This window comes from Danio aesculapii, chromosome 7 (genome assembly GCF_903798145.1).
Source record: "Danio aesculapii chromosome 7, fDanAes4.1, whole genome shotgun sequence".
Classification (NCBI taxonomy): Eukaryota; Metazoa; Chordata; class Actinopteri; order Cypriniformes; family Danionidae; genus Danio; species Danio aesculapii.
Genome location: NC_079441.1, coordinates 4,098,398 through 4,112,269, shown reverse-complemented (window position 1 = coordinate 4,112,269; position 13,872 = coordinate 4,098,398). Strand labels below are relative to the sequence as shown.

General features: G+C 38.1%; 1 protein-coding gene across 1 annotated transcript in view; it reads left to right on the top strand.

Annotated features, from left to right (window-relative positions):
- The window catches only part of myadma (myeloid associated differentiation marker a), a 15,830-nt gene extending 9,273 nt beyond the window's left edge, over positions 1–6,557 (top strand). The window contains exon 2 of the mRNA XM_056460908.1: positions 4,157–6,557. Coding sequence (XP_056316883.1) covers positions 4,201–5,085 — 885 coding nt within the window. The 5' untranslated portion in view covers positions 4,157–4,200 and the 3' untranslated portion in view covers positions 5,086–6,557. The remainder of the gene's footprint in view (positions 1–4,156) is intronic.
- Positions 6,558–13,872: the final 7,315 nt, after the last annotated feature.

Below are 13,872 nucleotides of genomic sequence, written 5' to 3'. Positions count from 1 at the left end.
GGTTCTCAAACTTTTAAACCCGCGACCCCCATTGTAAGATCGTCAAGAACTCGCGACCCCCCCACTACCAAAGCATATACAAACAATAAAAATAGCTTTTTTTTAAGCTGTTCACAATATTTTAACTATATTTACTATAGATTACAGGGCTCGAAATTAACATTTTTGCTTGGTAACACTGGTGCTTCTAACTTTAAAAATGTAGACGCACCAGCCAAAATTTAGTGGCTCCCACCAATTATCGCACTGTTACTACAAGTTTTATAAACAGATTTATTGCATTTGAAAATCAACACTAATCAAAACTAACAAGCAAAAAAATAAATATGCATGCGTGAGGAAAATATGTCTTAATGAAATCCCGTTATCACAAGAAAAGACATTTTTATAACATAATTGAGTGACCAAAAGATACACGGACGGATATCCCAAAAGATATCCCACAGACTTTACAGTGAATGCTAGTTATTTTCATAGCAGACTTGAAGCTAATGGAGGTCTTTTATCCACTCTTCAATAAGTATAGCTGGTGGATTAACATACAGCACATGATCAGTAATCAGATGTGCCAATATTTGTAGCTTTAGGTGTTTCTAAGACAAAATCTGTCAGTGTTGTTTTCATTCTCTTGTCTTCAGCGCTTTACATTTTCGCGGTTGTAGCTCCTGTCATCTGAAGACAGGAGGCGTTGACTGAGTGATTGACAGCTGATTTTAACCAATCATTCGTGTTCAGTTCTTAGAGCAGTGGGCCAATAAGAAGAGCGCGAAGGCGGGGCAAGCGTTGAATGCTTTGTTTACTGCGGCAAGTTGACATGACAACAGTTTTAAACTGTTCCTGAGCGCTGCGTTCCAAGTACAAAGATGCATTCTGCCCGAATGTGTCCTAAATACTTTATAAATCAGTAATATCTTTTTAAAAATCTGAAAATATTAGCTTTCACTTGTAATACTGAAAAATATTTATTATAATCACTGAAAATTACACAATTTTTAAATAACTCTCGCGACCCCTTGAAATTATTCTGCGACCCCCGCAGGGGTCGCGACCCCCAGTTTGGGAACCACTGTATTAGACGACAACAACCCAGCGTTTTTATTAGTCTAATGGCGCATAAACCGTTTACAACAAAGTTTGATTGCATTGCATCCTAATTTTATTTATTGTCATTGTATAAATAAAGGCCATCATGCCAAAAATATGATAACTATAATACTGTACACACTCTAATGTGGAGGAAGTGAGTCAGATTTGCTGGTTTGCTAGATAAGTGTAGTTATGGGTTAATATGTTAGCTTAAGTTGCTTAATTTTGTACATGATATGCGCAACAACAATTCATTCATTCATTTTCTTTTCTGCTTAGTCCCTTTATTATTCTCGGGTCACTACAGCGGAATGAACCGCCAACTTAGCCTGGAAGGATGCCAAGAATGGCTGTTGTTCAATAGTCTTACAACATTGATGGAAGGTTTTGATCTACTTCAAACATTGACTACTGTACATTCATACCTGTCAACATTGGCATCTAAAAACAGGATAATCTGCTCCCGCTTAAAATCTCACACCTACTGTACCTAAAGCCACCTCAAACTCTTTAATCTGTTCATTCATATCAGTTTGATTGTATATAAGACTAAATTAGCTTCAAATGATAGAATACATAGCTAACATTTGAAAATAAAAGCCTGTTAAAGTCAACGGCCTATACAGAAAATAAATCAAGCCATAAAATCTCGTTCCCTTTTTATTCACTGTATTGAAATATTGATTAAAGGTACTATAGTTGGGTTGCATCCGCTGTTTAAAACATGTGCTGGATAAGTTGGCGGTTCATTCCGCTGTGGCGACCCCAGAATAATAAAGGGACTAAGCCGAAAAGAAAATGAATGAATGAATGGTACTATAGTTATTTAGTGAAGAGCAGTGAATCTCTCATTTTGATCCACTGTCACTTTAAGAATCCTCAGATCTATAATGAAAGCATTCGATTACTTTCATAACTATATACCCTTAATGCTCATTTAAGTCAAAATTATTTGCAGAATGGACATGTTTACACATTATTAAGTGTATTTGTCTGTTTACAAACCCACCCAAATCTCAAAGTGTCAATTTTACTCCTCTTTAAACGGCATGCTCAGAAGTGTACAGGGTGTTACTAATCACTACAGAGCGCGTCCGTCAGTCAGCACTAGGCATGGGACAATAACCGTGTTCAAGGTATACCGTGGTTTGGAAAAGTCAAGGTTTTAAAACCGTCAATATTTTCTGCAATACCGTTCCTAAGGTATGTGTAAGATTTTTTTATTTACTTTTTTTGTTGTTGTTTTTTAGGACAACAGTATCTCGAGGAGAAAAGATCTCCAAAGATGCCATTTTAAATAGTAAAAAAATCTGTGTTTTAACAAATGAAGACAGCAGAAGTCCATAATTCATTTAAATGATTTAGCCTGACATGTTTAGTGCTCGAAAATATTAAAAATATTTCTTAAATTAAAATATATTGTGTACAAAGAGGAAAAAGGTTTTGTTTTTACCCAGACATTTAAAAATAATGCATTTTAGAGCAGTAATCACAATACCGTGATATTTATATCCAAGGTAATCATACCGTCAGAATCTTATACCGGCCCATGCCTAGTCACCACTGATACATGAATTAACTGATTCAGATGTTGCATAGGATGGTCGATGCACAGCTTTAATGGAAATAGTGAATACGGTCATTTTAATATTAATTTCAACATGCAAGTCAAAATAAAGCGAAAGCATAATTCTCTTGAATAGGGGTGGGCGGTACACCGGTGTCATAGTCATCACCGGTGTGACATTGCGCCACGACATGGATTTTCTAATACCGTCAATACCGTGATAAATCAATTATGCGCCTTGAACAGCTGCATTTACATCAATAATAGCTAATTCTGAATAATAAGGCGTTCAATTTTCTTCAAACGTTCAGTTGTGGTCTGAATACATGTCCTTATACTACAGGGCTCGAAATTGCAACCATTTTGGTCGCATATGCGCCCGAAATTTAATCTATGCGCCCTCATAATATATTTGGGAGCATTTGATTTTCTCTAAAAACTTGCTGAATCGCTCTACCCTGCTGCTGTATTGGTTCATATTAGCTGTCAGTCACTCAACGCTTCCCGCTGTCAGATAACAGGGAGCTTTTGTTACTGCAGGAAATGCAAACGGCTGAAGAGTGAAAAGTGCACAGGTTTGCAAACCTCACCTAAAGTTATAATAATAATAATAATAATAATGGCGCAGATGACAGCGATCATGACATTAGGTAAATGTTGATCCACCAGCTGAGATCAATCGAGGGTTTTCAGAGAAGGTGCCTGAATCTTGTTGCGTTGCATTCACCGCGTGTTCAGCGCATAGTCCGTTAAATATAAAATCTAACACTGTACACATCATCGCCAAAGAAACTCACCTTTACTAAGTTTACACTGAAACTACGGCTCATAACAAAGAGCAGTATTGCGCCGGTGGTCATGGCGAGAATCCGGCTCTGTCTGCTCATAAATTGGTGCCGCTTTATTCCACAAACAGAGAAAATGAAGATCAGCTCATAACGGGACGAAGCATTTAAAATGACACAAACCGAAACCAAAACTTTTAAAGAGTGATAGAAGTGAGACTTTCTTTTGTCCGTTCTTCCTTGAGATGTATATTATTTTGCTATTGAAAGTAATACCATGATATTATACCATCACCGTTCAAAAGATGAAAAATACCGTGATATTAATTTTAGGTCATATCGCCCACCCCTACTCTTGAACAACTCTTGCAATTATATCACATTTGAGATCGGCTCCTTGATGGTACTTTAACTTTTCATAGAAAGATCAAAAATATATACTTAAACAGGATGACAGCGGGATAGAATGGAAAAATACAGGGGAATCCTGACAAAAACGGGAGGGTTCACAGGTCTGTGCATTAAGCCTCCCATGGTGTTTTTGACGACAGTATTCTACATCAGCCCTCCAAATTTGTCTTTTTTCAATTATTCTATGAGTTTTATCCATTTCCTCCACTTGTTACTGGTGTTTTTTAACCACAGCTGCGAGGTGACGACTACTTTGCATGCTTTGTTATTTCAGATGGTCATCTGCCTCTTTTTATGTCCTTTTCAGAGTCACCAGAAGGACGCGACACACGTCTAAAAACATCCAACATCATGCCTGTGGTGGTTTTTAGGCCTTCCCAATTAATGTGGGCACGTTTGGCAGCGCTGGTGTTCACCTGTGTGGCGTTTAGTGTGGCGTCCCACGGAGGATCGCTCTATGGAAGCATTGGCGATTGGAGCATCTTCTGCTGGGCTTTCAGCTTCGCCGGCACTCTGGTCGTCCTGCTGGTGGAGCTCTTGGGTCTCCAATCTCGCTCACCTGTATCCTGGAATAATTTCCCTATTACATTCGCCTGCTATGCTGCATTACTTTGCCTGACCGCGTCCATCATCTTCCCGTTGTACTTCCTAAAAGGCGAAACGATACGCGGTGAGGTCCGTGACCACCGTATCGCCGCCTCTGTGTTCTCCTGTCTGGCCACAGTTGCGTATTTTGTGGAAGTGAGTCTGGCACGAGCACGACCGGGCGAAGTTGCCGGGTACATGGCGACAGTTCCGGGTCTACTGAAAGTTTGTGAAACCTTCGTAGCCAGCGTGATATTCGTGTTTATCAGTGACCCAATTTCTTACGACTCTCACTCCGCTTTGAAATGGTGCCTGGCCGTCTACTGCATCTGTTTCGTGATTTCAGCAGCCATCGTAGTGTTGTGCATTGGCGAGTGCACTGGGTGTTTGCCTTTCCCGTTTGCGCGCTTTCTTTCTGCTTATGCGCTATTGGCTGTCCTCATGTACCTCACCGCCACTATCATTTGGCCCGTCTTCAAGTTTGACAGCCGTTATAATGGAAGATCAAGCAGACCACCGAACTGTGGAAGTGGCCAGGGTTTGTGTTGGTGGGATAAATTGGTGGCCGTGGCCGTTCTCACCGCTCTCAACTTCCTGATCTACCTGGCGGATCTAGCGTATTCGGCTCGACTAGTCTTTGTCACTGTGTGAGCGAGCAAAACCATCATCTTTACCTTTACAAAAGCCAAAGACAGTGTGCAGTTTCAGGAGCAGGAGCAAAATGTTGAGTGTAAACTGGTGCATGCAAGTCACAGATATCATATTTATTGGTTAAATGGTTAATAATTCCAATATAAGTCCTAATTACAAGTCAGAAGGCCAGGATTTTCTAAACTACAGCGGGGGAGGGGGATTTTAGTGTTGTACACAATAACGGAAAACTTGTTGAGATTATTAATTAATTTTTTAATATAAGTAAGGGATAATGTGCATCCAGATGGTTGTTATTGCTGATTAAATCTCGATGGGATTATCAGCAGCAGTTCTTCTGCATTTAACAACCGGCTGGATGTACATTATTCTGATTATTACACTTGCCACAAAACTAAACAATTAGACACAAAACATTGATCTATCTGAAACAATGCACTAGCTCTTTAATAATACGTAAAGCCTGCAAAAAGAAAAATTGTTCCTAAACGGCTGCAGCCTACAATAACATTGTTATTATTATTTATCAGTCACAAGGTGGCGCCAAACAGTCAAGAACAGCAGAGTGACAGACAAATCAATGAACAAGTACCTAAATATATTCATTAAATGGTTAAGATGAGTGATAGTACTTTTATTAGTACAATTAGTAGTTTTATCAATTATATTCGAAGAATAACAAGCCTTTAAATGTTACGACTGTCCAATCACAATGAAGTATTCCACAGAGCAGTATATAATGGTGAATAACATATATTGAAAGTTGCGACTGTCCAATCAGAATGAAGTATTCCAGAGAGCAGTATATAATGGTGAATAACATATATTGAATGTTGCAACTGACCAATCAGATTGAAGTATTCCACAGAGCAGTATATAATTGTGAAAACATATATTGAATGTTGTGACTGACCAATCAGAATGAAGTATTCCAAAGAGCAGTATATAATGGTGAATAACATATATTGAAAGTTGCGACTGTCCAATCAGAATGAAGTATTTCACAGAGCAGTATATAATGGTGAATGACATATATTGAATGTTGTGACTGACCAATCAGAATGAAGTATTCCAGAGAGCAGTGTAATAATGGCGAATGACATATATTGAATGTTGTGACTGAGCGATCAGAATCAGGTAGTCCAGAGAGCAGTGTATTAATGGTGAATAACATCTTGGAACATTGTGAGTGACCATTCAGAATCAAGTATTCCAGACAGCCATGCCAAAACGGCGAATAACATACCTTGGAGTGTTGCGACTGCCCAATCAGAATCAAGTATTCCAGACAGCAGTGTATTACTGATGAATAACATATCATGGAACATTGCGACTGACCAATCAGAATCAAGTGTTCCAGAGAGCAGTGTAGTAAATTGAATAACATACCTTTAAATGTTGCGACTGACCAATCAGAACCAAGTATTCCAAAGAGTAGTGTAGTAAATTGAATAACATACCTTCAAATGTTGCGACTGCTCTTTGGAATACTTGGTTCTGATTGGTCAGTCGCAACATTTTAAAGGTATGTTATTCAATTTACTACACTGCTCTTTGGAATACTTGGTTCTGATTGGTCAGTGTAGTAAATTGAATAACATACCTTTAAAATGTTGCGACTGACCAATCAGAACCAAGTATTCCAAAGAGCAGTGTAGTAAATTGAATAACATACCTTTAAAATGTTGCGACTGACCAATCAGAACCAAGTATTCCAGAGAGCAGTGTATTAATGGTGAATAACATGTCTTGGAATCTTGCAATCAAGTATTTTAGAGAGTATTTCAGAATCAAGTATTTTAGAGAGCAGTGTAATAACAGTGAATAACATATATTGATTGTTGCGACTGACCAATCAGAACCAAGTATTCCAGAGAGCAGTGTAATAATGGTAAATAACATACCTTGAAATGTCGCAGTTGACCAATCAGAATCAAGTATTCTAGAGAACAGTGTATTAATGGTGAATAACATGTTTTGGAATCTTGCAACTGACCAATCAGAACCAAGTATTTTAGAGAGCAGTGTAATAACAGTGAATAACATATATTGATTGTTGCGACTGACCAATCAGAATCAAGTATTCCAGAGAGTAGGGCAAAAACGGCGAATAACATACCTTGGAATGTTGCGACTGACCAATCAGAATTAAGTATTCCAGAGAGCAGTGTATTAATGGCGAATAACATATTTTGGAACATAGCGATTGACCAATCAGGATCAAGTGTTCCAGAGAGCAGTGTAATAATGGTAAATAACATACCTTGAAATGTTGCAATTGACCAATCAGAATCTAGTATTCTAGAGAACAGTGTATTAGAGAACAGTAAATAACATATCTTGGAACATTGTGACTGACCAATCAGAATCAAGTATTTTAGAGAGCCATGTAATAATGGTGAATAACATACCTTAGAATGTTGCAACTGGCCAATCAGAATCAAGTATTACAGAGAGCAGGGCAAAAACGGCGAATAACATACCTTGGAATGTTGCGACTGGCCAATCAGAATTAAGTATTCCAGAGAGCAGTCTATTAATGGCGAATAACATATTTTGGAACATTGCGATTGACCAATCAGGATCAAGTATTCCAGAGATCTGTGCAAAAACGCAGAATAACATATCTTAGAATGTTGCAACCGACCAATCAGAATCGGGTATTATAGAAAGCCATGTAATAACAGTGAATAACATTCCTTTTAATGCTGCGACTGACCAATCAGAATCAAGTAATTCAGAGAGCAGTGTAATAATAGTAAATAGCATACCTTGGAATGTTGCGACTGACCAATCAGAACCAAGTATTCCAGAAAGCCATGTGCTAAAATGCAAGAATATTGTACAATTAATAATAGCACCATAATTTTAGCTAAAATCATATCCCATGCACATTATTTTAAGGGCGTAATGTTTGTTGAAAAGGTACGTCCATCTTGTTCTGACCATATTGATTTGAACACTCCTGACACAGTAATTAAACCTTCTCAACTCTTAAAGTGACAGTCCACCCCAAAAAAAACCCATAAAGGTTTGGAAAAACTTGAGATTGAGTAAAACTTCCAATGTGAACCTTTCATGAGGACTTGAACGCACCATAAGATTGTATTTGTAGTGTTTTTCTGCATGTTGTGATTGTACCGCTGCTGCCTTATGATGGAGTATTGCGCCCACTTGGCTGTGTTGAACTACTGTACACTTCTGTGCCGTTTTATTAGACTTCCAGTAGATGTTTGTTACAAATAAGTGTTATCATTGACTACGTGTACATGGACATCAGTAATCGAATTATTTGTTTTAATCTGAATAAGACAGTAATATGATTAAGGTGTTTATATGAGGTCCCGTTTTACATGTTACAGCACATAATACGATTATCGTCATCGCTCTATCCACATTTACTGCGATGTTTCATGTAATTTCAGGTGTTTCATTTTTAATTTGTTGACTTTAACTGCAGTTTGGCACTTTTGCTTATATTCAGGAACATTTCATGCATGCCCCCGTGACAAATGAGATATTGGATGCGAGGAACTGCTGGAAGAGTGTTGTTTTATATAATTATTTTTTAGGGGTTTTCACCTAGGACAGTGGAGATTTAGAGACAGGAAAGTATGTGGAGCAGAGATTGGGGAAGGGTCGGCAAAAAACCTTGAGCTGGGAATCGAACTCGGGTCACCGTGAACACCTCTGTGCCATGTGTCGACGTATTAACCACAAGGATATTGGCAGCGACCAAGAGTGTAGTTTTAATGGAATTTGATACCGCATGCCATATAGGGAAAAAAACCCTGTGCATTTCACGATGCAGGTGTCTGTGGTCTTTTACTGATTCGGTAGGTGCAGAGAATACTGTCAAACAGCCTTGTGTATAGACTATCCTGTCACAAAATGCGGTGAAAATTCAACATGATGGTAATAGTTTGACTGCGGTGTTTACATGTCTGTACTGCACTTCAATAATGCCACCAAAACAGGAATACTCCACATCTTAATCCGATTTCTGTTTAGTTCGATTATGACCTTAATCAGATTAGTCAAAGATGGCTGTTTACATGGTCCACTCTTAATCAGAGTACTGTCTTAATCATATTAACATCAGATTATTGGTGTCCATGGTGTACTCATTGTCATGCATCATCAAAACAGTATTTCTGTCATCATGTGTATGTTTTAAAATGAACAGTTCCAGAGCAAACTCTTTTATAAAATATGATTTTATATGATATTCATAAATGCATTGAGAACAGAAATAAAGTTTCATTTGCATATGTAAATCAGTGTGTGGTCTATATTTTTATTTTGTTTGTTGGTTGGGGGTTTTGAACTTACATTATTTATGAGAGAGCAATTATAATCACCCACATGAAAGAAAAATATTGTGGTAATTTATAGTAAATACTATAGTGTTTTCAGGCATACTATAGTAAAGCATATTACACTGTATAGTATTTACAACAAAAGATTTGTTTTTACTACAGTAAACTGTGGTGTTTAATAATGTAGTATACATTCAGTACTATAGTTGTTGTGCTACCATAGCAACCATAGAATTACCACAGCAGATTAATTCTGTACTATAGTAAACCTTAGTACTTTACTATATTATCGTTCAAAAACACTATTTCATAGTATTTACTTGGAAATTCCTATAGCATTTTCAGTTTCTTTTCTCAGCTTGAATTTAAAATATAAAATATTATGTTAAATATACAAACGCTTTTGAGACTTAAATTTGAGTTATTTTCCTTACAGTGAAAAATCAATGCTGTGTGAAATTCTTGAGCCTCAAAGCTCTTTCAAATATATTTTTATATTCTTCAAAATAAACAATGTACAAAAATGCATCATTTATGATACAAAAGTCTGTTTTAATATGATTTTACTATGTTTTTAGGTGATGATGACTCAGATTTATTGTGAATCTGACATGAGTTGACCCTTAGTTTGTATTGATGTTTTCAGTTGCATTCAGCAACTACTCACAATAATCTGTCAGAAATTGCGCCACAGAAAAACACTGCACGTCATGTGACTTAACCGAAGCACGTCATTGGCTAAACTAAGGACTTCTCTTTCCAACAAAAGAATTTGAACGTTGGTCTTAAAGAAACAGCGGCAGGGAAATGAACATATGTTGCCATATGGCAACACCATGCAGTAGAGTAGAGGATTAATATTTCAATATTTTTACATTTATATATATTATATTTTATAATTGTGTTGAAATATTACACAAATATATATTATAGACAAAGTGTTTGAATTACATGACTGTTCACAAATTGTCTGAATAATAGTTAAATTACGGGCCTAAATTTATCTACAATCCCATCAAGCATTGCCAATGACTAGGGCCAGACGGAATCTGCGGATGTTTGTTGCTATTTCTGCGGAGAATTTTGGTAAAAATCTGTGGATTTCAGAGGAATTATTTTGGGAGTATCATAACTGAAAGCTTTTAATATGTGAAATAAAAAATAATATACTTTTAACTTATTTATTGTTTAAAATGCAAATCCAATTAGATCCACATTATTTGGTAAACAAAACAAGTCTTTCATATAATATCTACTAAAAGACAGAAAATATTACTGTACAAACTGCATTGTGCATAAATCAGATATACATTTTCATATTAGTCAATAATACTACTGAAATTAATTTAAAAACTGAAATGTTACACACATTTACTCGAGTAAATAAACAGAATTAATGATGGGCTAAACATCTGTGGAAATCTGTGGAAAATGTGCAGAATTCTGCGCTCGCAGATTCTGTGTGGGCCTACCAATGACAATCAAACTACAGGTAATGGAGAATGGGCTCTATGCACAACTAGAGTTTTAAAGCCAGCGATAAACTTCTGGTGAACGCTTAATGAGACTATTTTCAGTTTCACATGGTTGTTTTTACAGCATCGATGCTGTAATGTAATTACAATACATTCAGTTAAATAGACTTCAGCATTCATTCAGTTGTTCAAGCGTAAAACGAGATGAAAGACCATTGTAACCACTAGCGCCATCAGTAGCAACAGGCTAGCGCAGAAATTCCATTGAAAATACTGGGGTAAAATAAACGGTCATATTTTAAAGACATGGCAGGGGGAAATGGATATTAATGCAGTGCTTCTTGTCCGATCTGAGTCCCACTTCATATCAAATATCTAACAGGCAGTGATGATTGCTGATTTTTAAAGATATCAGATCTTGAACGTGACAATTTTGTAATGGTAAGACAGTTCACCGGAAGCCCTCGGGCTGCCTGGCTGAGAACTAAAAGTCCGTGTGCATACAGCCCTTTACTATTTGTCTCCAAATTGGAATTATCTGTACAGCAGTAATTGAGTTTTTTTTTCTTATTTGCGTCAAAAGCCTAGTGGTAAATTGTGCCGACATATAGCCCTGTGGAATGTTGAGATCGCAGGAACATGTGACTTTACTGAGTGGATTCACCTGTGGACTGCTTATGATGAGACTCTTTAAAAAAGGTGTGCGGGAAAAAGACTCGAGCTCCGAGGTGGTGAGTTGTGGGTTGAGCTGAGCTGTCTCTCGGGGGCAATATGCCCTCCGGAGATGAAGATAGTTAGCTAGACAGGGCTTCCTATGTGAGATAGTTGAGTTAGGGCGGGATAATAAATGTTTAGCTGCCCACTACCTTGGTTTAAGCCTCTCTTTCAACCCAGTCCTATGTTGGTGGGTAAACCGTGGAGTCTAGTCCCACCTTCTCCACATTTTATGAATGAACTGACTGAGTATCCTGGCCACGCCTCCAAGCAGCGGACGGACGAATCTTACAATGGGCCTGTGTGATCGTGGACCTGCGCCCTGTCCTGCTCCGTGTGATAACGCTGGTGCCTTTCTCCTTGGCCGGGTCTCAAAGGCTGTGTGAAGGGAAGTCTTTTTAAACCTTTATTTGTGTTTATGCCTGTTGTACGTGGACTGTGTTTGTGTGCGTGAAAGGCGATTAGTGAGGGAGGCGGGTGAGGGGGATATATGATTATAGGGGATGCGCCTTAATTTTGTGTGCAGTGTAGATTGAGGTGTTGGGTGCTATTTGAAACACTGTTGTAGTGGTGTGTTGAACTCACTGTGTGTAAGAAATGGGCGTGATAGTCGCGTGTAGCCTATGCCGGAGAGCCCGGGGAAAACCCACGCAAACACGGGGAGAACATGCAAACTCCACACAGAAACGCCGACCTGGCCAGGTAAGATTTAAGCCAGCGACATTCTTGCTGTGAGGTAATGATGCTAACCATTAGGCCTCCGTGCTGCCCTGACAAGGAAATAGGAGGAGTAGGGGTGGAAGGGGGGTATCTTCAAGACTAAGATGGCTAAGATAAGACACTCTGGTTATTTATAGTGGTTTAGGAATCGTCTGATTGGTGAATCATGCGTTAGCTAATGAGGACCGGCTGCTATCAATCATAAGCACGCACTCCTCTCGATATTAGTTTAGAAATAAACTCCACTTAAATTCTAAATTGTAATATATACATCAGTGTAAAACCTCTCACTGGTGGAAAAACATATTCGTAATTGAGTGCCTGGGTCTCCACTTTTGCCATGGCCTCTTTTGGCTTTATCAAACTTATCCCTCAGGTTTTTCCAAACTTTTTAACAAAAACTTTCCTCCACTGCTGTTATAATTTCTAGCCAAGAATTATTGATCATCAGGTTATCTCTGTGATCACGGGTCATGAAGATGTCTGTACAGTCGTACTGTTTCAGATGAAATCTCTTCAAAGGGTTTCATATTCAACTCAAATCAAATGCGGCGCCGCACGAACTCTTCGCTCGAGTCTCAAAAAAAAACCCAGTACACTTCGCCAGCCGAAATCATGTCGCACGCACCAAAAGCGAACCTACGAAAACACATCAATGACATCACATTCGCCAAGCACACTCAAGCAAACTAGCGGACGCGTCGAGTATAAATCAGGCTTAAGGTGCTCACGGCGACCTGAGTTCAATTCCCAGCTCGTAGTCCTTTGCTGATCCTTCCCCTCTCTCTGCTCCCTATATATTTCTGTCTCAACTCAATATAATAAAGGTGAAAAACCCCTAAAACTATCTTTTAAAAAGCACATTTCTGGAGAAAATAAATGTGTTTTTACTTCTTTTATCAGTAATTTAAAGGCTTTTCTGTTTTTTTAATTTCTGAGCATGTTGATTTATGTCAGTTTCTTATGAGGAAAACAGTCAAGAACACAGTTTGGTCATAAAGAATATTATTTGATAAAATTAAGCATTAAAGGGGACCTGTTATGCAAAAAATCACTTTTATAAGGGGTTTAAACGCAGTTGTGTTGCCCCAGTCTGTGAACAAAACCAGCTGCCAAAATCACTCTGGACCCCTCACACCCTGCACACTGCCTCTTTGAACTTTTACCTTCTGGTCGACGCTACAGAGCACTGCGCACCAGAACAGCCCGACACAGAAACAGTTTCTTCCCTCAGGCAATCCATCTCATGAACACTTGATGATAATAATTGTGGAACCAACATCACTACTCGCTATACACTTTTATACACATATACACTTATTTAACAACACACTTTACATGCCAATTTGCACATAACAGCTGCACATATAACGTTGTATATAGTAATAAACATGTACATACACTTGTCAATCTGTATATTTGCACTCACTACTTACTTTTATTTTATTTTTTATATATATATTTATTATCTGTTTTTTGTCCTGTCTCTGTTATCCTGTTGCACTGTAGAAGCTCTGTCACCAAAACAAATTCCTCGTATGTGTGAATATACCTGGCAA